This window comes from Crotalus tigris, unplaced genomic scaffold (assembly GCF_016545835.1).
Source record: "Crotalus tigris isolate CLP2741 ecotype Arizona unplaced genomic scaffold, ASM1654583v1 scf7180000018504.2861643, whole genome shotgun sequence".
In the NCBI taxonomy this organism is placed as follows: domain Eukaryota; kingdom Metazoa; phylum Chordata; class Lepidosauria; order Squamata; family Viperidae; genus Crotalus; species Crotalus tigris.
The window spans coordinates 2,251,069-2,278,941 of record NW_024097043.1 but is presented as its reverse complement, the minus strand read 5'-3'; the positions used below and the strand labels follow the sequence as shown (position 1 = coordinate 2,278,941).

At 39.4% G+C, this 27,873-nt stretch overlaps 1 protein-coding gene across 1 annotated transcript in view; it reads right to left on the bottom strand.

The window, feature by feature from the left end:
• Window positions 1-27,873, bottom strand: part of B4GALNT4 (beta-1,4-N-acetyl-galactosaminyltransferase 4) — a 210,661-nt gene that overhangs the window by 77,086 nt on the left and 105,702 nt on the right. The window contains exon 2 of the mRNA XM_039353242.1: window positions 12,886-13,001. Coding sequence (XP_039209176.1) covers window positions 12,886-13,001 — 116 coding nt within the window. The remainder of the gene's footprint in view (window positions 1-12,885; window positions 13,002-27,873) is intronic.

Here is a 27,873-nt window from a genome sequence, read left to right as displayed (position 1 = left end):
TGTGGCACCACTCTCTTTAAGGTGCATGTCTCCAGCAAGCATCTGTCTTTACTCTTTGCACGACAGGTGAATACTAATAAGGATGATCGGTTAATACAGCTCCTATAATGCTGTGGATATCGACATTACTCATGTGCATTGTCCTTGATACTGATTTTCTGAACTGTTGGCTAATGAATCACTAAAGTCACAAGTTGGATCCACTGCACTCTGGTTTGTTTGGATTTTTTATTTTTATTTTTTTGCTCACAGTGAGCTCTGGTGCTCATGAATCACTGGTTTATTCACAGGCAGAACAAGCAAATGTAGATACTGCAGAACATTTTTTTCACATTGTACCAAGGTTAAATCAAACTAGCTTAAAAGCATGCCATTTGATCAGCAGGAACTGAAACAGTTCTTGTGTTGAAGGCCTCTTCCGAGCAGTTTTCAAAAATAAGGCCTTAAGAGACAAAGTAATCCCATCTTTGGATGGAAACATAATGATGATAATTCCAGAAAAATATATTAAGTGACTTTGAGGGTGGGGGAGCCCTGGTGGGATTATGAGAATAGTTGTATGGCCTTCAACAGCTACTTCAACTTTGTATGGCCCCTTATTGCTACCTGGATGCTTTGTATCATAGAAGACTAATCCAACTGTGGCCTTCAGGAACCAGAGAAAACTTAATTGCCCTTGCTTTTATAGAGATGAGCTGCAATAGTGCCAGGCAGCACATCAACAAGAGGCAGGCAAAACAATAGAACCACTTAAGATCTGATATTCATCCCTTCCTTTAAAGAATTCATCAAGCCTACAACTGTAGATGATATCAGTTACTAAGAATAGCCCAAACTTGCAGCCTTTTGTCCAATGTATATATGACCTTGAGGACTAGCAACTTCAGCAGCTCTAAAAGTGATTCTTATTAAAGATGGCTACATGAGACAGATACTTAGATAAGCAGGAGTAGCTTTCCAATCTTTGCATCATCTCAGGGATAGAGAAACTAAGACATGGCTCCATGGTATATATTTTATTATATATTATACTGGCAAAGACCGTAGCTTTACATTGCTCAAAGCTTGTTCAGCCTCGTAACATAGCTTGGCTGTCTGAAAGCAAGACATTTCCAAGTAGACAGAAAAGGCCAAAGAATCAAATAATTTGTATGGGGGTTCAGGGGTCTTTGGCACTACGGCAAGAGAAAGGAAAGGTAATAGGGATGGACAGACTCAACAGTCAGACCTTAAGCCCTGCCGCTACAAACAAGGAAAAACTGGGAAATATGATTTCTGGAATCACCTCTACCTCAGTACGTGGGTGTATGCCATGGGAAAATTACGTGAAATATTAGTACTGCTTTATAAAGCCTTAGTAAGGCCACACCTAGAATACTGCATTCAGTTTTGATCTCCACATTACAAAAAAGATGTTGAGACTTTGGAAAAAGTGCAAAGAAGAGCAACTAAGATGATTAAAAGCCTAGAGACAAAAACATATGAAGAATGATTGCAGGATTTGGGTTTGGCTAGTCTAGAGAAAAGAAGGACTGGGGGGAAATGATAGTAGTATTCCCGTATTTGAGAGGTTGCCACAAGAGGACGGGGTCAACTTATTTTCCAAAGCACCAGAGGGCAGGACAAGAAACAAAGGATGGAAACTAATCAAGGAGAGAATCAACCTAGAATTAAGGAGAAATTTCCTAAGAGTGAGAACAATTAACCACTGGAACAGCTTGTTGTCAGAAGTTATAAGTGCTTCATCATTGGATGTTTTTAAGAAGAGATTGGACAGTCACTTGTCTGAAATGATATAGAGCAGTAGTTCTCAACCTATGGGTCGGGACCCCATTTGGGGTCGAATGACCATTTCAAGGGGGTCGCCAAACAACGCAGTCCACCATTTTTTCCCCTTTTCCTTACCATTCCATCCAGACCCACCCAGTAGGCTGCACCCACCCTGGCCACCCCCCCCACCCCCCAAGGGTAACAGGAATGCTGATGCAGCCCTCAATGAATTTGAGTTTGACACCCCTGTTATAACAGGTTCCTTTTGGTATAGATTTAAGCAAGTTGCTGTCCCTTGCTGCCTGGTTAAGATTTGGGCCCTGGAAGATGGATGTACATACATCCACACAGGTTTTTCATCTTTTTTGCCAAATTTACTTTCAGTGTTGTTCTATGTTGAAAATCTTTCACAGCCTGATACCCTCTGGCTATACTAAACTACAACTTTTAAAACTCCCACCCAGTCTATTAGTCTACCACAGTGGTTCTCAACCTGTGGGTCGGGACCCCATTTGGGGTCGAACGACCATTTCACGGGGGTCGCCAAACAACGCAGTCCGCCATTTTTTCCCCTTTTCCTTAGCTGTGCTACTCCCTTTTATTCTATTGGCTTTTGAAAGCCAATAGAGTAGACTCTCTTGAATAGCCAAAAGCCAATAGGAATTGTCCAGGCTGTCTCTGCCCTGCTGAACCTGCCAAAAGTCCCATTCTGCAAACGGTGCTGCACCAGTTGAGTAGTCCTTGACTTACGACCAGTTGAGTAGTCCTCGACTTACGACGGGTTGGGGGTCGCGGCATTAAAAAGGTTGAGAACCACTGTTTCTGTGTGTGTCCGGCCTCATGTTGTATCTTCCACACAATGTTTATGTGTACAGAAGGTAGTTTATTGTTGTTGATTATGATGTTAAGTTACTTATTTAACTATGTGAGGAAAAGAAAGAATATTTTTTTCCTGTTTCATAATGAAAACTATAAGTTAAAGCACAGAGAAGAGTATCTTTGTTATTGTCCTCTTGCCTTATTTCCCAAAGAGAAGCTCTTGGGAGATAAAAAAATAAATAAATCAAAACGATCATTATTTATGATTCTCAAAAAAAAATGCAGGAGTGGGTGTCATATGTAAAATTATGAATAGAAGCTAATAGGTGGGCATGATGTTAGTGAAAACAAAATCCATTTCAGATACATTAAACTGCAGTGGCTACAAACGGCTAAAGACAGCAAAAGAAAAAAAATAAAAACCTGTAGTCAATAAATAAAAGACTGCAGTTTCACACAATGCATAGATAAAAGCTAAGAAGCCCGTAAATCTCTAGTAAGAATGGCTAACATCACAAATTATCACTTGGTATCCAGAAACTGACACTCATTCCGAGAAATCTCTGTAATGGCTGAAGCAACCAAATCCAGGCCTTGTTTTTATCCCTTTGCCTCTGTCTCTTCCAAGGATGGAATTTGCACATGAGAGTTAATTGAATCAGAACAACTGAATTCTGAATAATTTCCTCTATACATTCCAGAAGTGAAAAAAAAATACTGTTTCAATAATACTTTGAAACATGATCCCAGGATCCAAGAGAGAAGCATTACAGAAAAAAAAATGGTGCAGGAGAGAAATATTATAAATATGGAAACTTTTATTTCATTATTATTAAACTTCAAGAAGCATGAATGGGGAGGGCTTCTCTCTAAAAAACACAGATATAATAGCTGTGGTGTGCAGTCTGGGCTTCCTCCTCAAGCTTACACACTCCCAGCAGCTGCAAAGAGGGAGCTTCGGGTTTTTATTACTGAGGAACACAGAGGCTTTTTGATCTGCCACTGCTACACACACACACACACACACACACACACACACACACACACACAAATAAAAGGCTGGGGAGGAAATACAGGAGGAAAAAGGTCCATTTATTCAGTTTTCACCAGGCTTGTGCTACTCTTCATACACTGATATCCAAGTGCAAAGTGTACACAAATCAGGTTTAAAAAAAAACAACAACACAGGACTCTTTGGAGAGGGTCAGGATTGGGCTTTGGAATTAAGGCTGTTCCCTGAGAAACGTTTTCAAAGAAAATTTATGTTTGGGAGGGATGCAGAGACACACTGTCCCTTCTCCTTCCGAAGCAGAAATGCCACCCCACCCTTCCTTCCCCCATCATCAAAACAGCAGACAAATCTCTTTCATAGCCACTCAGAGTTAAAATTTCAAGGCAGCAGAAGAAATCCTTCTTTGAAAAAAAAATTGCAGTATTATCATACCATCTTCTTAATAATGCCTTCAAAGGGCATTGTGGCTTTTCCCCCCCTCTGGGGCTTAAATTAGCTCACTTCAACAAAGTTGACTAATTATTTCTTTAGCTTGATGCATCCTAATGGGCTCCCTTTTGTTGACAGAATTTATTATCAGTCACTGCCTCTCTTCTTCCTGGCCTCAATTCTTCATGATGTTGCTGTTGCTGTGAAACAAACATTAAAAAAAAAAACACTTGTTGGGATATGGATGTACTTATTACCTGAACTCCTGAATGAAAGCCTGTGTGAAATGGACTCAGACAATTCAAAGAACATACCTGTGAGTCAAAGGCAAACTACTTTCAGGGAAAGCCCTTATTCATAGTATAACTGTCAACGCTGCAAATAACTTTGGAAGCAGCAGTGGAAGAAAAATATTTCACAACAGAAGGGAGCACTGGGTCCTGTACAGGTATAGACCTCAAGGCAGCCAGTGCTATGAAAAATACCAAATTATTCAGGATGGTGGTACTTTGCAAAAAATGGTGCAGGTTCTTCTAGATCAGTGGTTCTCAACCTGTGGGTCGGGACCCCATTTGGGGTCAAACGACCATTTCATGAGGGTCGCCAAACAACGCAGTCCGCCATTTTTTCCCCCTTTTCCTTAGCTGTGCTACTCCCTTTTATTCTATTGGCTTTTGAAAGCCAATAGAATAGACTCTCTTGAATAGAGTCTAATTCTATTGGCTTTCAAAAGCCAATAGGAATTGTCCAGACTGTCTCTGCCCTGCTGAGCCCGCCAAAAGTCCCATTCTGCAAACGGTGCTGCAAGTTGTCTGCAGCGAAGGCGAGCTGTCTGGAAGTTTCCACCCCTCCCTGCTGAGCAACTACTAAAAATGTAAGTAAAAGAGGGCCAGGGGTGGGAGGTGGGAGGCCGGCGGGCGCAGGGAGGGTTGCTGGCATGCGTGGGGCCTGGCGGGTGCCTTACCTCCCTTGGGCTGGCCCAGCCGGTGGTCGGCCTGCTCCATCTCTGCCGCTTGCCAGCTATGCCTCGGCTGGCGCAGGGGGCGGCAGCACGCATGCGTGGCGTTCCCGGGCAGGGAAAATCCTCAACTTACGACCGATTGGGTAGTCCTCGACTTACGACCGGTTGGGGTAGCGGCATTAAAAAGGTTGAGAACCACTGTTCTAGATCAGAGGTCCCCAACCTTTTGAGCACCAGGGACCGGTTCCGTGGAGAAAGGTTTTTCCACGGACCAGAGAGTGCTGCCTGCATCCCACGGATGGGGCTTTGCTTGTTTGTGCAGACCGTTTGCTGGCATGCTGCGGCCCGGTACTGCTCCACGGACCAAAGGTTGGGGACCCCTGTTCTAGATAACCATTTTACAATGAATCCAGTTTGGAACATCCTCAAAACTGCAGTAGCAGTGGAAGGTGGTGGGGCACAGTCTACCATGATGGGGCAAAGGGCAGCATTCCAGTAAGGAGGAGCTGACCATGGAAAAGGGGACTCAAACCAAGCCTGAAGGGAAAAGGAAAAAAAGAGAAATTGTGTGGCAACAATGCAATGTCAGCCAGCCCAGTAATCCCTACAGCAGCAAAGTGACCTCTTTCCATAGCCTGCATTGGGGGAGGATGTGCATGGTTATCCAGGAACTCTCCAGCCCATGGCTCCAATCCTCACATACTGTAGCTACAGGAGTTAGAGTGCAGTGCACCTGCAGCATCCCACAGGAGCTGCCTTTTTTCTTCCTGTTAACAAGGATGGTGAGGCTGAACACTAATGCTTGGGATTAAGAATTAGAAATTATTTAATTAGTGCAAAGTTACAAATCTGGAAAGGAGCAGTGCCTAGTAAATAGTAAGAACTGATTTTTATACCAACATATATTTAATGTTTCATAGCGTTTTAAATGATCAGAGGTGTGGTTAAATGTCTGTTTCTTCTTCTTAAACTCAATCAACAATGAGAAGTCTGTGTCCTAGGCTTTATTACATTTTGATTTGCAATACTGAATTCTGGAATAATTTTGTCTAATTTTTGCAAGCTTTTCAATGAGTCCAGGGCATCTTTTGCATCAAGTCCAACTAACAATATTTCTGAATAAATTAGGGTAGATTGTGGGAGAAGATTCATTTCATGGTGAGGAGATTCTCTATTTCTTGAAAAATTTAACAGCTAGTATTTTGTTCTTGAATGCGTGGTCTTTCTTGAGGTTCCCTTCACACATTGCTCTTAGTTTGCACAAATGAGAGCTTTTTTGAAGATATTTGCATTTTGTATATAGAATAAATATCTTCTACTTTCATGCAGTTGTGAATCTTTTAAATAAAATCTTCCTTCCTTCCTTCCTTCCTTCCTTCCTTCCTTCCTTCCTTCCTTCCTTCCTTCCTTCCTTCCTTCCTTCCTTCCTTCTAAAGCAACTTATATTGAGAAATAATGTTAGAATGGAATATATTTTTATACAACAGTGAAACTAATCTATGGGCATATACCATGCAAAATACTTTAAAATAATGTTATTTCTTGTTATAAATATAACAATAAAATGTTAATGATAAGAAGACTGGATAAAAAGAAATAACAATGATTGCAGTCAATTACAAAAGAGAAGATTGCCAGAAAAATTAAGCATTACTAGTATTGCTACCTCCTTGGGCAATCTTTTGGCACTGGCAACTTTATCTGTTTTGTTTGTTTTGAAAACAGTGAGACCAGCAAAGAAAAAATACTGTAAGGATAAATATGACAGTTTTTAAAGCATCACAGATGGTAGCACTTCATAACACTCCTGAACACAGAGAGATGGAGACAAACATGAACAAAGCTGAAAGCATACAAAATGTTAATGATGGATGAAAACTATCCATGTTCCTTTCCTCCTTTTACTACTACTTCCAATCTCTTAAGAGGAATATAGACTGCTTTCCTAAAAGCACAGTTCATTCTAAATGGTTGTTATGAAACCTGGGTGTGGTCCTACAGCAGCAGAGGTTAGGAAAGTCAGTCTAGTTTGTATTTTCATGCTTCAATTTGTGTTGTGAGTATATTTCCTCAATGTAGCGCTAAAGAGCGTAGACTGAGTTTCCTTTACCAGCCTACTCTAGATAATTTTCTACTACACAGTCAATTCCTGCTGTTTAAACTGCCATCTTTAATAGCTGCAGTCCTACAGATGTTGTTCATTTCTAAGGTAAGACCAGGCAAAATGTGAGGTCTTTAATAGTCAATAGTAAAAAAAAAAAAAAAAAGACTCCATGCCAAGAGATTTGGCAGATATTGGAAATCCCTAGAAGAGGGGAAATTAATTTTGTAATGAACAAAAAAGCATGAGGCCAGATAATCTAAAACAGAAGGCTATTATAGGAAGAAACCCAGAAAGGACCAAAATAATCAATTTTAAATTATTTCCTGGAATTTTATCCAGCGTAATGGCTTTAAAATTAGCCTTAAATGATCCAGTTACACCTATTTTTTTCATCTGTTACTTGCCCTTGTGCAGCAAATATGTAATCTAATTGGAAAATAAAAAGAAGAATGTTTTTATATGCATCAAAGCAAGTCAGGAAATGTGTTCAGCAGAATCACAAAATACAGCCCTCTTGAACATATTATCTGTTCAGAATACCGGTAGGAGATTGCCTTTGGAATACTGTCCTGCCCAGGAAATTAGCATTTCAGAGGAGAAACAGGCTGGGTGAGAGTGAGACACATTTGTTTACTTCATGCAAGGAGCTCTAAAAAAAAGAAGTCAAGAAAGAATGAATAAAAATTCAAGGACAACATCCCTGCAGACTTCTTTAATAGGAACTGATAGAACCCATGGCCTTTAGGGGCTGTTTTAAACATTTCTATAGTGGCTTTTAGATACTGCAACTTGAATAAAAAGTTAAACAGAGAACTTGCTGAAGGATCACAGAATTTCTCTACTAAAGGCGTCTAGACCTCTTCTGGGACCTCCAGGGCTGCTGCTTAGGCTACCTTAAAGGAAGAAAGACTGCTGAGATTTAAATGTCTGTTTGTGTCTTCTTTTCGTCCCTGATTTCTTCAAAGATGGGTGCTAGGGTCACTAAATAGCTTTACGCTTATGATCAGAATGGAAGGAAGGCAAGTCTAAGAACCAACTTTTCATTATTTTTGTTAAGAATTTTATACGCAGTAAAAATCTAAAGGGGGGGGGAATAGAAAAGAAGAAAAAAGAAAAAGGTGCAAGAAAATAAAGTAAAGGAAATAAACTATGAATTATAATCACTTCCAACCTTCCCTTCAACAGATATTAGCAAATGCTTTGTCTCCCTTCCCTCTTAACTATTATTCCAGAAATCCCTTCAATCCCTAATTTAATTCTCAACTTTTCAATCATTAATTCCATAAATTATCATTTCACTTTTTAAAATTCTCATCTTTTCAATCATTAAATCCATAAATTATCATTTCACTTTTTTATTTCAGCAAAAAAAAAAAAACATACAGGTTTCCAATCCTTTAAAAAGCACTTGTCTTTTTCTCCTTGACAAACAGATGAGTTTTGTCATTTCAGCCAATTCTGCCCTTTTTACAATTCATTCCTCCATTGTGGGAATTTTAGTACTTTATCATCCTAGCCCATAATTTAATCTTGTGACTGATCAACTTTTTAACTAATATATTGGCTGCCATGATTCTGAATCCAGGCTTGTGGTCGCATTGCAAGATAAATCTGCCAACAATGTTGGCAATTGCTGCCTGGAATTCAGAAGAGCCTGGTTGAGGCTCTGCAGTGTAACATTGGCAGCTTGAAGGTAAAGAAATATTGTGTGGTCTGTACAAAGGCTTGATTCCATGAAATGTTGCTTGGAGTCATTCAAGGGGAGACTATCGCTGCTTCCAGTGGATGGTTCTTGTATTTCTTGCTCCTCCACACAATATCATCTCTCATGCTAGCTTCTTTCCTGGGCTGAAGAAAAGCTGCAATACACAGCGAGGTGCTCCCTTAATTCTAAATAGCATCCAAAGGGGGAGCAAAGAAGGTATAAAACTGTTCATTTAAAAAACAAACAAACAAACTGCAATCTCTCTGGAGATATCACAGCAGGAAGATCCTAATCCTAATCCTGAGTATATATATCTGCTACTGAAATACATATATTTAGTGAAACAACATTCCAGATTCTTTGAAAAGCCAATGTCATATATAACTTGGAAATTTAATTCAAATATGCGTAGTTAATTAACTATGAAATATCTGCATACTTTAGCTTTGGAATATTTGTTCCAAAAATTTTACTATTATAGATAAACTGGCTTTCAGAGTTTTGGTTTCTGTTCACAGCTCCGTGGGCAGTCTAGCCAAATATTGTTTCTAAATGAACAATTCATAGTGCTATCAATCAGAAAGATTATGAAGCTAGTCTGATTCTTTTGCAGCAGAAAAATGACTGAAAAAGCATTGGGAAAATGCAGGAACGCCTTTGGGAAACATGATCTGAACTGGAAACTCTTACAGGCACTGTCCATGATATTATTAGATGTAGTATCAGAAAGTCAACATGCTTAGGCGTACCTCGTTTTAAAGCCACATGCTCCAAAATTCCCATCCTAACAAGGCAGCCAAAATTAAGGACTACAAAAATGGTTAAGTCATTAGTAAAATGACAGCAACTGCACTTTTTTGGGTTTTATTTATTTTTTTTCATGCCAACTGCTGCGAGAGATATGCTTCTGCATGGATTTGTACATACCTTTTAGGTCATATTCTGCCCTTATCTCTAAAGACACGTAATCAACATACTATTAAATGTTATTGCTCATGCAGGGGACTTAATTAGCATTTGTGTCCACGTAACATGGCCAAGTATCATACAATACTCTTCTTGAGCTTATGTTATGTGTTCTGTATTACTTCTCACCCAACTTTGTCAATGTTTTCTCTTCTACAGGTAGTCCTCGACTTATGATCATAATTGACCCCAAAATTTATGTTGTTAAGTGAGACGTTTGTTAAGTGAGCTTTGCCTCATTTTACAACCCTTTCTTGCCACAATTGTTAAGTGAATCACTGCAGTTGATAAGTTAGTAACCTGCTTGTTAAGTGAATCTGGCTTCCCCATTGACACTGTAAAAGGTGATCACATGACCTTGGGACACAGCAACGGTCATAAATACGAACCAGTTGCCAAGCAACTGAATTTTGATCACATGATCACGGGGATGCTGCAAAGGTCGTAACTGTGAAAAACGGTCATAAGTCACTTTTTTCAATGCTGTTGTAACTTTGAACGGTCACTAAATGAACTATTGTAAGTCGAGCATTACCTTCAAGTCGAGGACGACCTGTATTCCGAGGTGCTGATGCCTTTCACATAGTCACCACTATCATCATCACAAGGGAAGTTACCGTATTTTCCGGCGTATAAGGCGACCCGGCGTATAAGACGACCCCCGACTTCGGCGGCGAGTCACATGCCTAGAAGGTCGTCTTATACGCCGGAAACTACCGTTATTTCCGGTGTATAAGACGACTCAGCATATAAGACGACTCCCGACTTCGGCGCCGATTTCAACGCTTTCAAAAGTCGTCTTATATGCCGGGAAGTACGGTATCACTGGCAGGCACGGAATCATTTCCCTCCCTTTCAGATCAAGCTCTTTATGTGCCAATTTGCTTACTATTTCCAGCCAGGGTAAAGAACAATTCTGGTAGAGCCAAAGCTTTATCATAAAGCAACGTGCTAACAGGAGCTTTAATGGAGTCCTTGGTGCTCCTCTATACTTAGCTGTTTGCTTACAGACATTCCATTAGTTAATGAATGAAACGTCTGCAACAGTGGTGGGATTCAAATATGTGAACAACTGGTTCTCTGCGTGGATGCCGCTTCCGGAAGTCCATTCTGGGCCTGGGCAACAAGAAATTAGCTACCGGTTCTGCCGAAGTGGTGCGAACCAGCTCAATCCCACCACTGGTCTGCAAGCAAACAACCAAGCTCAGAGATTACCACAGATATCTGAACTACAGATATTCTTTTCTACAGGAGTGTTAATATCTTCTCTTAACCAGCCTTATGAGACAGCTTAACAAGGCAGCTCTGCAACTTCAGCAGACAAAAGCCCTGCTAATTTTTCCTTCAGCTATTAAGTGCCAGCTGCCAAGCCCAGTAAATTGCTGCTTAAAGAATAATCCTCCCAGCCAAAAATAAATAAATAAATAAATAAACTCTCCAGTATGTTATAGTCTGGGTCTCTTTCATTCACAAAGATATTTCTTAAGGAATGTTGACGTCCCTTTAACTCCAATTTTAAAAATTGTCACGGAACTTGACCTCAGCAACCAACCCTCTTTCCCACCCTTTGCAAGAGCCACAAACCATTATTAGAGAAAGTTTCCCAGGGGGGGGGGAAATAATAACATGGAAAATGTTAATATTGGAGGTCAGGAACAAATCTGTACAGATTGTTAATCATGCTGGACTACATTAAGTTAAATGCAACAGCTTGAAATATCCTTCTAAACCACTATTAACCAGGGCAAAAATCTAGCCAACTGTCTAAGCCAGGTGTCACTGACTTTCAGACAATATATCAATACCTCAGTAAAACCAAGGCAGGCTTGTATTTTAGTCCCCACTGACTGTGTAATATTGCAGGGGTCTGTAATTGCATCTGACAGCTTGACAGTAGTGCTAATAACCCCTGCCCCTTCTTAACATCCTAGAGAAGAAAGTCTTCCTTCAACCACACTGGCTTCACAGAGTACAGTAATACAATTTCTCACTGTTTTCTCATTATTTTTAAAGACATGGTTAGGCTTTTTGTGTGTGCCTTCCAGTCAGTCTTGCCTCCTGACAACTGCCTAGGCAAGTCCCTAAATTTTTCTTGGCAAGATTTTTGGAAATGGTTTGCCACTGCCTCCTTCCTAGAGCTGAGACAGAATGACTGGTCCACAGTCTCCGAACTTGCACCAAAGGCAGGACTAGGACCCCTGTCTCCCAGTCATCAAACTGGCTCTCTTACATATGTACTAAGCCATGATGTGAGAACCCAGAAACTATGGCTTTTAAAAAATAGTTTATTGCTTAGCATAGCAAGTGGATTTGGCCACTGTATCTTGTTCAACAAGCTGTCATCAAAACAAATAATAGTTTATAATGACATATGAACTTAGTCAGTCTGAGGTTGGAAAGTGTCTTTGATTTTCTTTAGTTCTAGAGAAAATCAGAGTCCAAAGCACTGCACCTTCAGAAGGTGAGGAAGAGTTTTGGTCTCTAAGCTTGGGGGAAGGTTGGACTCTTCTTTGCACCAAGAACTTTTGAAGCAGGCAATGACAGGGGCTAATCTTCTGGCTGTACCTAAACTCAGACATGGAGGAGAAATGGAGCACCATCCATCTACTTATACAGTATATAACTTCAGAGAAACAGAGAAACTCTAGAAATAAGAGACCAATGACTCATCCAGAATGAACTCAAATTCCTGTTAGCAAAAGTCCATCATGTTTGGGGATGGAGGGTGCTAGGGTATACCATCCCCCTTTTTCGGGGTATTTAGCAATCGTATTTTTTTTCAGACAGTTTTTCGCTGACCCAAAGTAATCCCCTGTGGAGCCCAAGTAGTTCATCTAGACACCATTAACATATGTTCCTGTTTAATATTGATATAGTCTTCCTAGCAGTGGCACTGCTGGCTTTCTAACTGATGTCTATATCATGCTCATACCTCAAAACACTTCCTTATAGGCATCCCTCCCCTTCCCCAAGCATACTGGAATTGAGAAGACTCACGTCCCTACAGCATTTTCTTACTATTCTAGCAAACTACTTCCCAAACAAACGTTATTAGAAATCTTTATTTTTCAATAAGCAACAAAGAGAAAAAGCACAAAGCCAGGCACAAATTAAGTTACCATCTGCTCTTCCTCCCGGCTCTCACTGGAGTCCTCAGCCTTCCTGTGAGGAGAGGGCACATGGGCCCCAGCTGCTCGCTTGCCAGGGTCTGTCTCTTCTCCCAGTCGCTCACCATCTGCAAAAGAAAAAACAGATGCATTGCAAGCCATGAGAAGACAGCGCACAGAGACAAGGCCTGCACCAACCCTCGCCCTATCTGATGCCAGTCTTCCACCTCCAGTGAGAGTGAATCCAGGAATTAATCCATTATTGAGCAAGCTGCCCATATGATTATTGTCATTTTAATGTATTGCTGTATGTTTTATGTTTTTAATATAGGAATGCTAGCCACTTGGAATAGCACAGAATACAAATGCCTGCAAATAAATAAATACATACTGTATGTTATCCTTTCTGAAATTAACCTGCAAAAACAATAAACCCTGCAAGGGTTAAAGTGACAACAATCACAACCTAATAGTTCTTCAAAAAGCCCCTGGCTGCCTTGGGTCACTAACTCTCTCAGGCTACTCTGGATCCTTTCCGGATGGTGAGTTCATAATGCAATAAATATGCTACTATTCGTATTGTATTTGAAATCGGAATGCATTGTCCATCAAACTAATGCTTATATATCAGTGGTTCTCAACCTTTTTAATGCCGCGACGCCCAACCGGTCGCAAGTCGAGGACTACTCAACTGGTCGTAAGTCGAGGACTACTCAACTGGTGCAGCACCGTTTGCAGAATGGGACTTTTGGCGGGCTCAGCAGGGCAGAGACAGCCTGGACAATTCCTATTGGCTTTTGAAAGCCAATAGAATTAGACTCTATTCAAGAGAGTCTATTCTATTGGCTTTCAAAAGCCAATAGAATAAAAGAGAGTAGCACAGCTAAGGAAAAGGGGGGGAAAAATGGCGGACTGCTTTGTTTGGCGACCCCTGTGAAATGGTCGTTCGACCCCAAATGGGGTCCCGACCCACAGGTTGAGAACCACTGTTTTATAGTGTTGTTCAATACTCCAGCTAAATGTTTTGTTACTGTTAAATTATTCTTTTTTTCCTCACTGCATTTTGGCTTTTTTTCCCCCCTGTAACATTTATTTCTCTTCCCCCCCCCCCACTGACCAGGAACTTAAGGCAGCATATACTGGAATGTCACCTCATTTTATCCCCACAATAAATAATCCTGTGAAATAGGTTTGGATTCAGAGAGAATCACTCACCCAAAGTCACCCAATGAGTTTTCATGGTAAGTGTGGTTGGATCTTTGCAGACATTCTCCAACACTTTAAACACTATGCCAACTATCTCCCCAGGTTCTTCCAGATTGCTTTCTGGTGTTTAGAATTGTAACTTGAAAGCAAACAGAAAATAAGGCTATACAATTCTTCCCTGTAATGCACCATGTTTCTATAAAGTTGATTTTTTTTTCAAGAGTTTTAAAAATTCTTTGAAGAGAATTTACTTTCTCTCACCCAACCACTGAATTTTGTCTCTTCCATCTTATAAAAAGAAAAGCAGGACACAATCTCCTGTGACAAAGCTTATACATTATTGTGTGGGGGAGAAATATTGGGTGATTAGTACTTGAAATAGGTTAGTGTTTGTGCAGCGTTAACAGGAGAAATTTCCTGCAAAGTGATAACCTAATGATGTGGAGTGAACAGCTAGAGAAAAACCTACAGTAATAAAATGTTCATGTCCAAACAAAAAATTCACTTAAGCTAGTTAGGACTGGTATAAGTATTTCTTTTCAATCAAAATTCCTTGAACTCCAAAAATCCACTGAATCTACTGAAGTACCATTGGACATTTATGGAATTTGCTAGTATCCACCTCAACATTTCCATGTATTAGAGGAGTGTTTGCAAAAACTGTTACAGCAACAACAGCTGGTTTATTATTAATTTAAATCATTCATGAACAATGATAACATAAAGAAATGCTTGAATTTGTACTCTGCAAGTAGATAGATTTAAATAGCTTCTTTGGACTTCTGGCTAAGATAAAGAGAGCAGACAGATTTAGAACGAGCCACCTAACCCTTCTTTGAGGATATTGTTTCATCTTGAATTAGGCCAATTAACATTAATATTCTCAACTTCATTCTCTCATACATTTTCATGTACCCTTTAATATAGGATATGAAACCCTGAAACTAACACAGCTGGTGAGATTACAGACATTGCAATTATCAATGAGAAATTACAATACCATCATCTGTTTCATGTAAACATCTGCTACTTACTGTTCTAAATAGAGGTAGCTCAATCTTTGGGACTAGACTTTGCCAGTACAATAACATATGTACATGACAGCATATGTGCTAAATAAACACCCCTTCCTTTATAAACTAATCCTCCACCCTCTAGTTTTATTGATTTATTTTGGCATGTAATGAAGATACCTGTAAAATTTGATGAGTTCTTTCCTTGTACAAAGACTTATTACAGAGGTAAGGAACTAGTGTTGCTTGAAATGCTATTGAATCACAAATTCCCAACAAGCTCATTGTCACAATCACAATTCCCAACAACCTTCCCCACTGTCAGTGGTGACGAACGTTGGGAGTTGAGAAACAGGAACATCTGGAATATTCTAGATTCTTTGGTTTATTGAAATGCGAGTTAAAAATTATGGTGTAATGAAAAGGAAATAGGGCTTATCATTTATTTATCTTATTTATTTGATGTGCCACTTTTCTGTGGAAAATAAGTGTTCAAGAAAACTTAAATGTCAAACAAAACACATAGAGTTAAAAAAAAACAAGTAAATCAAAACATGGATAATAAAATAAATGGCCATCAAAGAGTCATGGCAGATAAGAGCTCCATTATAATCTGCCTTGGCTCTTCTGCAGTAGGAGCACTCTTCAGTTCTGAGCACCATCCTTGAAAATTACAATGCAGAAGCTGGAAATGTTTCAGAGGAGAAGTATCAAGATGATAAGGAGGTTGGAATCCAAGCTTTGGGGAGGGTTGAAGGAGCAGAACTTAAAGCTTGCAAAAGAAAAGGTGATAATTGCAACTCTTGTTTTCTGTTCAAGCCAAAGCAGAACAAACAGTAACAAGTTGAAATTTTTAAAAAGGCTGGATATTGGGACGACTTTCCTGGTGGAAGAACTATAATTAAGTGGTAGAACAAGCTGCCTAGAACAGGAGTAAATAATTCTGCTTGTGGAAGTATCCAAATAGGGGTGGGATGACTATCCAAGGAGTTCTGGTGCACTGGGCAAAGGGTTGGACTAGAATTTACCTATAAGCTTCCTTCCAACTCCAACATTCTGGGATTAGAGGCCTGGTTAAATAGATGTCTTTAAAGATTTTTTTAAATGCAAGACAGTCCAGCTCCAGAAAGAATGCACTTCATAGCCCAGAAAGGATTCAATAGAAGAACCTTACTACAGGATAAGAGAAGCTTCTCGAAGTAGGGACATTTTCAAAAGAGCCTGTTCAAACAAGTTCTTTACAGAAGAAACAGTGTCTCAGAGAGACCTTAAATGATTTGGGCTTAAAATGGTGGCATCAATATTCAGGACAGATTTAATCTCTGAATCCAATTTCTTACTAATCAGGTGTAATGGATTATGGGAATGACTTTGGTAGGCAAGAGGAAGACCTGCAACCCAGACAATACTCTTAATACTGATAAGAATAGCTCAGTCTGCAGGTGAGAGAAAACCATGGGAAGCATCTCAGAAGGGGCCCTCCCTAGTTTTTGGAGCCTCAAGAGAGGAGGGGAGAAATACTTTTGAGTCTTGCAACATTTTAATGTAACATTACAATAAAGATAGTGTTGATGTTCCTGGCTGTGCTTCTTGCGTGGACTATCTCAAAAGGCTAACACCAGCAGCACATCCATCTTTATCCAGCCTATCATGAAACTTAAGCAATATTTTAGAATACTGACACTTGGAGTTTGATGGTGGACAGCAATAGATTAGGGAGATATCAGCATACTGATAGTGAACCAGTTTAAATCACTAAATGATCATCCCTCTGGTTTCATGTACATGTCGAACACCATGGAGACAAGATGGGATTATATGGTACAACACCAGTCAATAGCGCAAGTATGAAATATCAGTCCTGACAGGAAGAACATGAACTACCAAGCTCAGGACTGAGATTCTGGAGAAGAAGCTTCAGGTATACAGCCTCAGGAAAAATCACACGAGGCCAATTAAACACAAGCAACACCTGAGCAAAAAGAGTCAGAGGAGGAGGACGTAAGACCTTCCAGCTCACACACATAGTGAGTGGAAGAGAGAGCAGAATAGAGGTCTATTAGACTTCTCACTAAGTAAAGAAGTAAATATTTCTATTTTTGACAGCTGATTGAGGTCTATAAAATAATCTACTCTGCCTTTGTTCTCCTTGCTAAAAACAATATCTGATATCTAGCTTGTGCATGATATTCGTGTGTGGATTCTGCTTCTTGGATCTCTAATCTTTGGATTTGATCTGGCTCTAAATCCTTGAACTGAACTGACCTTTGCCTTCATTTGTGACCTGGACAATTCTTCAGCATGCTCCCATTCTCAAAGCAAGCCTTGCAGGCAAGCCTCAGCTTTGTTTACATCACTTGTTTCACTGAAATATCTTCAGTTGATAATCATCCAAGATTCTGTGTTAATGTATGGCTGGAGCCTGCAGCAGGATAGGTTTGGCCTTCCAGATGTTCCAGATTATCATGATTCATGATACCAAAAATTGTTCAGCAGCCCAGAAGAACTAGTATATATATTCAATTCAGTTCCCAATAATGTTGCTCTGTTTTCTATGGATGTGATGGAAGCAAAGAAAGAGATTCATTTCTGTAAGCACTATGTATTTATTTATTACATTTGTATGCTGCCCATCTCAACATTGAACAACTCTGGGTGACTTATTCTTGTTATTCTTTATTCATCCTACAACTTCTTCTGTTTTGTTTTCATATCTGCATCATTCCTCGCTCTTCTTTGTGACAGCCCCTGAAATATTGGAACACTCCTATCATGTCACCCCTCGTCCTTCTCTTCATTAGACTACTAGACATTCCCAATTCCAGCAACTGTTTCTTATATGTTTTAGCCACCAGTCCCCTAATCATCTTTGTTTCTCTTCTCTGTACTCTATCTAGAGTCTCAACATCTTTTTTACATCATGGTGACCAAAACTGGATGCAGTATTCCAAGTGTGGCCTTACCAAGGCATTATAAAGTGGTATTTACACTTCACGTGATCTTGATTAAGTTCCAGCCAGTGCATTAATAAGTACTCTCTCAAACACATGGGCAGGTGCTCAGTGACACCATTCAGCTGGTAACACCAAGGAGCTTGGCATTCTTGGGCAACCCCTAGCCTTCCTAACTGCTGCTAGCCAAGGCTTTCTGAAACTGGTCATGCTCTGAATGACTCTTCTTTAAGATTAGGCATTTCTTTATTCTCCAAAGAACTCAATTCCAGAATGAGCAAGAAGTACAAATGACTGCAAAACACGAGTACCATGGAGGATTAGATCTTGCTTGGGAAGAAGTCATTTGCTTGCCAAAAGTAAATCATTTTTGTAACATTTAAACAAGTTGCCTCTTTCTTTCCTTCCCTGTGCAATTACTTTCTCTCTGCAGTATCACCTCCATCCAATTCTGTTTCCCCCTATTTCCCACCCACCTCCCCCATTTGCAGCTATCCTTTCCTCCATTCTCTTTTTATCCTTCATTTAGATGGTTTCTGCTAGAAGAGTGGAGAATAAAATGTGTTTGTACTTTTTTCAGTGGAGTACATTTTTTTTAAAAAGGCAATTCATATATATATATATATATATATATATATATATATATATATATATATGTAGGTCTTTGGTTGTTCGGGTTTTCTCCCGCGTAAAATTGGAAGTGTCTTGGCGACGTTTCGACGAAGTCCCATTCGTCATCTTCAGGCTGGTGTTTTCAGCTTCGTGCTTCGAGCAGCAATGTGTGGTCTTAGCTGTTTCTTCCTTTTAACTGCCAGTGGGGGTGTGAACTGATTGGGTGGGAGCTTGGCTGTGTTCTGATTGGGTGGAGGTGTGTTCTGATTGGTTAGGGGCTTGGCTGTGCTGATTGGCTGTGCTCTGATTGGCCAAGCCCCTAACCAATCAGAACACACCTCCACCCAATCAGAACACAGCCAAGCTCCCACCCAATCAGTTCATACCCCCACTGGCAGTTAAAAGGAAGAAACAGCTAAGACCACACATTGCTGCTCGAAGCACGAAGCTGAAAACACCAGCCTGAAGATGACGAATGGGACTTCGTCGAAACGTCGCCAAGACACTTCCAATTTTACGCGGGAGAAAACCCGAACAACCAAAGACCTACATACAAATACCCGCGAAAACCTCAGAAAACATATATATATCCTACCAGCAGACAAGGGCAACGCCACGGTGGTTATGAACACATCTGACTACCAAACCAAATTAACCAACCTACTCCAAGACTCCACATACAAACCCCTAAATACAGATCCCACCACCTACCTGGAAAAAACCACCAGATCCAAAATAAAAGCCTCCCCCATTAGCGAAGAGATCCAGCAAAGAATCATTCCCAGAGAGAAATCATCCAGATGCCCCAAACTCTATGGTCTCCCCAAGATACACAAAGAAGGAACCCCACTCAGACCTATAGTCAGCTCCATAGGCTCACCTCTACAAAACCTAGCCAAATTTCTCGCCAAACAACTACAGCCCTATGCAGAATCCATCACCTCACACGTAAAAAACTCATTCCAGTTTATAGAGATCATAAAGAAACAAAACTTACAGCCCAGCGACCTACTAGTGAGCTTCGATGTCATATCCCTCTTCACCCAAGTGCCTATCAAAGAAGCCTTGACAGCTATTCAAAACAAATATAACCCCCCCAAACACATCTTAGATCTGACCAACCACTGCCTATCCAACACATACTTCATCTATAATGGACAAAAATACAAACAAACAGAAGGAGCACCCATGGGATCACCCCTCTCACCTGTCATTGCCAACCTCTACATGGAATACTTTGAAACCCAAGCTCTAGAAAAATCGGATCACAAACCCAAACTCTGGCTCAGATACGTAGACGACACCTTCATAATCTGGCCACATGGGAAAGAAAAACTGGACAACTTCCTCACACACCTCAACAGCCTACACCCCAAAATACAGTTCACCATGGAAACAGAAGCTAACAACCAACTTCCCTTCCTGGATGTCTTAGTCTACAAGAAATCCAATGGCTCCCTAGGACACACCATCTACCAGAAGAAAACACACACAAACCGCTATCTGCACGCTCTCTCACACCACCACCCAGCACAGATCAACTCTGTAGCCAAGACACTCATCTCCAGAACAAAACGCTTAGCTGACGAACAACACCTAAAACCCGAACTACACACTCTCACCAATGTACTAACATCCAATGGATTCCATAGAAATAAGATTACAAACCTAATCCAAAAAGAAACCCCCACTAAAATCCAAGACAAAGAACAAGAAAACGGCAAAGCCCTCCTCCCATACATAAAAGGCACCACAGACAGAATCAGTAAGATCCTCCATAAACACAACATCAAAACAGCATTCTGCACAAACAGAAAAATATCCACCATCCTTAGAAACCCCAAAGATAAAATTGAATTAGAAAATCAAGGAGTATACGAAATCCCATGCACCACTTGTCCCACCACATACATCGGACAAACCAACAGAAGAATAAGTGCACGCATTGAAGAACATAAGAACTCAGTCAAAAAAGAGGAACCAACATCTTCCCTGGTCCAACACCTTAAAGCCACAGGACATGAAATTGACTTTAAAAATACCAGAACCATTGCCAAAAGTGAACATTTTAATAACAGAATAATCAGAGAAGCCATCGAGATAGAAAAACGCCCACACAGCATGAACAAGCGAGATGATACCTCCCGCCTACCAGCCATTTGGAAACCCGCCCTTATTGACAAACGACTCCCTAACACAAAAAATGATACCAGACCCACACTCACAAAAACCACACAGGATGTCACCACCACACATCCACGCAAAAAACAAACCCAAAGCCACACCGATGATGAGGCACGACCACAAACCAGAAGCCAGACCACAGCTGCATCATTAGCCACTTTAAACCCCTCCAATCCATACATGAAGCAAACTGACACCCTCCATGAAGAGGAGGCACGACCACGAACGCGAAGCCAAAAAATAGCAAGGCAGCCCAAAATCTTAAACCCCTCTGCAACTCAGACTAACCTGAGCACAACCAAACAGAACACTCCCCCAGCCAATCAGAGCACAGCCAAGCCCCTAACCATTCAGAACACACCTCCACCCAATCAGAACACAGCCAAGCTCCCACCCAATCAGTTCATACCCCCACTGGCAGTTAAAAGGAAGAAACAGCTAAGACCACACATTGCTGCTCGAAGCACGAAGCTGAAAACACCAGCCTGAAGATGACGAATGGGACTTCGTCGAAACGTCGCCAAGACACTTCCAATTTTACGCGGGAGAAAACCCAAACAACCAAAGACCTACATACAAATACCCGCGAAAACCTCAGAAAACATATATATATATATATATATATATATTATATATATATTATATATATATATATATATATATATATATATATATAATCTGCCCTTGCTCTTTTTTACAGAATAGTTTCTGGCAGATGTGTGTGTATGTGTGTGTGTGTGTGTGTGCATCTCATGTACAATACAGGCAATCCCCGACTTACAACCACAATTGAGCCCAGAATTTATGTTGCTAAGTGAGAAATTTGTTAAGTGAGTTTTAAAAATGCGACTTTTCTTGCCACATTTGTTAAGTGAATCGCTGCAGTTGTTAAGTTAGTAACACAGTTGTTAAGTGAATCTGGCTTCCCCACTGACTTTGCTTATCAGAAGGTCGCAAAAGGGAATCACATGACTCCAGAACACTGCAACCATCATAAATATGAACCAATTCTCAAGCATCCGAATGTAGATCATGTGACCATGGGAATGCTGCAATGGTCATAAGTCACTTTTTCAGTGCCATTGTAACTTCAAATGGTCACTAAATGAATTGTTGTAAGTCAAGGATTACCTGTATGTGCAAACACAGGGAGAGAGAGAGAAAGCCAGGATTGGTTTCAGCTAGTACAGACAACCTTAAGTTGACAAGGTAAGGAAACTGGGCACACAATTTATGTTTATGCTTATCTTAACCTTTCCTGTTTATGCTTCTACTTTTTGGAAGGTCATCTTAGATTCACGTTTTCCCTTTTGCATAAATATAGCCTCTTATTTGCCTTGCATACAACTGAAGGATGTGATATCAATTATGTTCTATACAAGTATTGTGTCTGAAGTAAAAAAAAATTCTGCTCAAAGGATTGGGATATATAGGCTATTATCATATGCTACTAAGAAGGCTAAAATAGTTTTGTTTTTTTTAAAGATTTTTCTCCAAAGAGAGGCAATATCTTTTTAAATCCCAAAGTACTATTCAGAATGATAGCTAAGGTTAGTATATATTCTTTCCCTCTCCTCCTTTTGTTTCTATTTAGTCTTTCCAACCTACTCAATAGCCACTCTTCTTCAGGTGATTACTAATGCTCAAATACTGAGGCAAATTCGAAAAATTGTATCAAGCAACTTGAAGTATTTTACAGATGAGAGAGAGAAAATAACAGCAAACAGGCAATTTATAGATGAATTCAAAGATGTGTGACTCAGCACTGATAGTAATTCTTCCATCTGTCCCTAAACTGTAGTATATAGGATATAAGATTGCATAAGCTTGGCTTGCTACTGAACAGATTGGCAACTTTTTTCTGTATATGTGATCTAATATGTGCACATCAAATGAAAAAAAAAGCCTTAATTTCCCACAACAAACGGTCAGTTCTATTAATGAAAAGCCAATTGAATGCAAGGTTTGAAGCTTAGTAACATTTGTGATCATGGATCCAACCAAATGACAAGAACTTTAAGACTGGCTTTTCCAAATCTCAACAATAAGTATCTACCAGATGTTCCTTAATTGTTTACATGTAAACAGCATGTCACCCATCTAGAAGAAAACTTTTGCAACTACAAACAGAAGGACTATAAAGGAATACAGTAGACAACATGGCTTTTGTGGAACAGAATTAAGACCACACAGTGATTAGAACACTATGTATCTTTTTTCCAGCTGTAGCTTAAAAGGCAGCTCTTAAGTATAAACATATAAATAAAATGAATCAATTTATCCATTGTTAAAGGCATACCTAGTTTAGGATAATTTTGTAAAGCTTGACAATTTTACAAATGATTGAAAATGTTTTGTGTTGACCAACAGCACCCCTTGAGTGAGACTCAATGGGAGGACCAGAAGGCATTATTCAGTTGTCTAAGAATTTGCATATGGTATTCATAGCATTGATTGATGAAAGTCATGAAGGGTGTTGAAGGTTACTACCTACCTATTGATGAGCCTTGATATATAGAGGATTGCGACTGGAGCGGAGCGTAAAAGGAGAAATGGTAAAGACCACAAACTAATGAATGAAATGAAAGAAAGAACAGAGACATGTTGTACGCCTGTGAAACCAAGAAAAGGCCAAATAGGTAATAAATCTGGATGAAGGAGGTCAGATCTTGTTCACTGGAGTTGATAATCACAGAGATGTAAAGCTGCAGGTTAATTAGAAAGTGCTAGACTATATGCCAGAAAGTGAATTGCAATCATCTGGGTTGTTGTGGAAGCACATAAAACAAAATTTCAGTGCATGTTATGATCCAGTGAATGGCTAGAATAAAAGAACCAGGGATGTGTTTGGAAACAACTGTGCAATATTCTGAATGAATGTGATCTACTGGGAAAATCGTTCTGCTAGGAGATATGAATGGACGGGTGAGAAAGAGATGAAAAAAGGAAACTGGCCATTCAGAGACCCAGGAATTATTGAGGATGGTGACTTTTTAATGAGTACCTGCTTAGAGAAATATCTGCTTATTTCACATTACACAGTTCAGCACAAACCTATTCATACATATACAGAGCAAAGGAATTAATGTAACTCTCAAAACATATCTGATTTGATTTCCGTTTATGAAAAAAGATTGAATTCACAATGATGGTGAAGGTGATGAGAATTCTGAATGTGCGACAGACCACTTTCTAATACTTCCAAGACATGGAACAAAATGAAATATATGAAATAAACTAGAGTGAAAGTAGAAATACTGTAGAGAGAGGAAGTTCAAGCCCTGAATGAAACAATATTAAAGGCAGATTCATCTCCTCACAAGATGAATAGAAAGTGAACACAAGAAAAAAGAATGTGGAAGCTGCTTGGAGAAGTAAAAAGAATAAAATACCAAAGATGTCTATGGGGTTGCACTAATAGGAAATATTAAAAGTAATGCTGGGTGGGGTAAGGAAGTGAAAGAGGCTATGGATAAATTGCATAAAAGCTGCAAAACATGAAGGTCTGAGGAATTTAGAGTGTCATCTGTATAGCAAGAAAAAACATGAGAAAGATTATTGCAAAGAATAAAACCAAAGATAACAAGGTAGTTAAGATCCAAAGAGGCCAGTAAAAGAATAGTCTTGATTGAAAATAAAAAGCTGTTTTGAAAATATGAGAAGGGAGCTGTAAAAATGATTTGAGAAAAAACTGAACTGAGGAAATCTTGGAAGTCAGTTATTTCAGAGATTTGAACAGGAATGAAAGAGATATATTGAAGGGGGAATCCAAATAAAAGCTAAATGTGTTAATGTCTAAGAAAAAAATGATCAAAAAAGTCATAAATGACGTCAAAGTAATGATGAATGGTGAGGTATAAAAAGGCATAACTAAGGAAATGTTAAAATGTGGATGCTGCTTATTTATGGAGGGGCTTTGCAGTGAAATCTATGTTGCCTTTGGTGAGATGGGTGGCTACATAAATTTAATTAATTTTTAAAAAATTCTGAGTAAACATATGTTGAATTAAATAATAAAAATGCACTTTTCAAAAGGGATTTCTGTAATCCAAGTGGCTCAGTCTGAGAAGCCTGCCACTGTGAGATGCCTGAAATTCTTCCACCAGCTAGCCAAAAACTTGCATAGTAGACTAACATTAAACACATAGCAATTTTGCCTCACATAAATAGTTCTGCAACTAGTGCTGTATAAAAGCTTTACGCCAGGGGCCTTCAAACTTGGCCCTTTTACGACTTGTGGACTTCAACTCCCAGAATTCCTCAGCCAGCATGCCTGGCTGAGGAATTCTGGGAATTGAAGTCCACAAGTCATAAAAGGGCCAAGTTTGAAGACCCCTGCTTTACACTTTTTTGGTTGACTAATGTTTGGCTTATTAAATCAAAGGCAGTGGTGGGATTCAGCTAGTTCACACCACTTCGGCAGAACCGGTAGCTAATTTTTTGTTGCCCAGGCCCAGAATGGACTTCTGGAAGCGGCATCCATACAGAGAATCAGTTGTTCACATATGTGAATCCCACCACTGATCAAAGGCCTGAGAACATAAAGAATAGCTGTCTGAGCAGGACCCCGTCTCCAGACATGGCTATTCAGCAGACTCTTCTGAGAAACTGGAACATCTCTTGTCCTCATGATACCTAAATAATGTTTTTGCTAACACATATCTAAGATAGAATGCTGGCTTCTGGGTAATTTGAATTGGCTACAAATGCAGGATTCTTGTTCATCTTTAACTGTGGTCTTTGTCAGCTCGAAGCTTTGCTAGGAAACTTCATTTATATTGAGCCCAATCATGCCAACTCCTATAGAACCATCTAAAAGAACAGGAACAGTGCCCACCACTCCAGCCAATAAACCTGGAATAGATACAGTCAAGAGGATTCTTAGAGCACTAGATGTCAGCTAGGCTGCAGCCATCAGAAATGAATCTTAATTGTTTATTGGCAGGAAACTGCTCTCCTGTGTAACACAAATCCCATCACCAAAGAGAGCTTCCATCACTCAAACTCACATTTACCACTCTTGAAGGGGAAAAGTGCTCAATAAAATGCTTCTGGAATGAAGACACTGCAGACAGAGCTCTCACTCACTTTAAATGATCTATCCAGTCCATCTATTGATCTTGGTCTAAGATTTGGTACAAGCAAGGCAATTCTGGCCTTGAATGAACCAAATGCAACTCTACCATCTAATACTTGCTGATCTAGATAGGTTATATATTGCATTTTCTCCAAATGTACACACAAAGTCACCTGAGTCACATAAACATAGAGAAACAAACAAATCTTCAAATCCATCTAATATTGGCACAGATGAAACAACATGTACATTTTTCAATTTAATATTTGTACTTCTTCCAAACAGGCCACCAGAAACTCCAGAGGGTAACACTATATAAGAAACAATGCAAGTAATATAACCATTACATATATAAAGAGAGACATAAAAACAAAGCATTAACACTGGCAAGAGAGTAAAGCATAGCTAGAAAAATCTATCAGGCAGATTTAAGACAAATATTAAGGGCAGCTCAAATAACCAGCCAGGAAAAAAAAATGACACAAAAACAAACACACAATTTCTCAGTTGATGTCTTTTACACCCACAGTAAAGGTGACACTTTTTATTTTCAGAGCTGAGGGAAGCATTCTTTGCCTCTGAATGCCGGTTGTAAAATGACACTAATGATATCTGCCACTAACAACTACATTCAATCTGTAGACTGACTCTGAAATACAGATTTCGTGCCTGAACCATCTGGCCTGAGTTTTCAACTTTTCTATTTTTTCTCTACTGTTTTTTAAAAAAAACAAAACAAAAAAAAAACCACTCTCTGGCCTGATGAAAAGCTTGCACATTTTTGTCCATTTTGGATATTCCTAATAAAACAATAGTGCACCAAGTGAAGTTGGTTGACCTGGAAAAAGCTAAGTTGAGTTGGACCTGATTAGCACACGGATGAGGAACCAACAGGAAGAACCACCTGCAACAGGTTCAAAATGGAGCAAAACTACTTTGTACTGTACATTCATTCACTTTGCATGCATTTAGAAAGGGGCAGGGCTTCAATTCACAGTTATATCAAAAACCATTGTGGAAGAAAGCAATCGCAAACTATACAGGTACTGCGGCTGGGAAAATAATACAAACTTGTCTACCAGAAATTTAGCTCAACTCAGGGTAGAGGGGACCTTTTCATAAAGGCATTAACCACTTACAGATTAAGGTTTTTTCCCCATTGTTTTAATAAAACTCCTGAAAATTGAAGAATATTTATGCAAACAAAGAGATTTTATATCATTTGAATAATCTCGTTATGCAAACTATGCAAATTAATGCAAATGATGCAATTAGTGTAATGACCATATTATGCAAACTGAAGTATAATTTGGCTTGCTGCAGATAAAGTCCATTGAGTTAGATCTGATAAATCAAGGTTTCACTATAATTCTAGTCTTAGTTTAATTTTACTAGAATTTCATTTTTTTAAAACTTATTTTTCTGTTGTTGACAGTAGATGTTTAAGTTATTGTTACTTATATTATTCATTTGTAAGCCATCCAGTGTGTTGTTTATATGAGTAGGATAGAACACTCATAAATAAATTGATTAACTAAAAATCTTTGTTTGTAAACTAGCAAAAACTGTCCTGATTCTATCTTCATGAAAGTTGAATGAAAGTTAATTAGATTGCGTGCTAATTAATGAATTAATTAAAATTTATTATAGCTGCCCAACATCAATGGATTCCAATATGTGTTATTTTTACTCCCTTACTAGAAATGATGGAGGACTAAGATGATGTGTGGTTCCCCTTTGATTTTTGGTTCAGATGATCTTCTGACCAAGATCGTCACATTAAAAAAAAGTAACTGAAGAAGAAAGAAGAGAGAAGAAGTCATTACCGCTTATTATAGGACTAAGAACTGGTATCTGCTAATTGCTTTTCTACCTAACTAGGGGGTTTTGAGAATCCTCTTTTTAGATATGCCATAATCCAAGAATTTCTCCTAAAGCCAAGCAGCTTTGCAGGAGT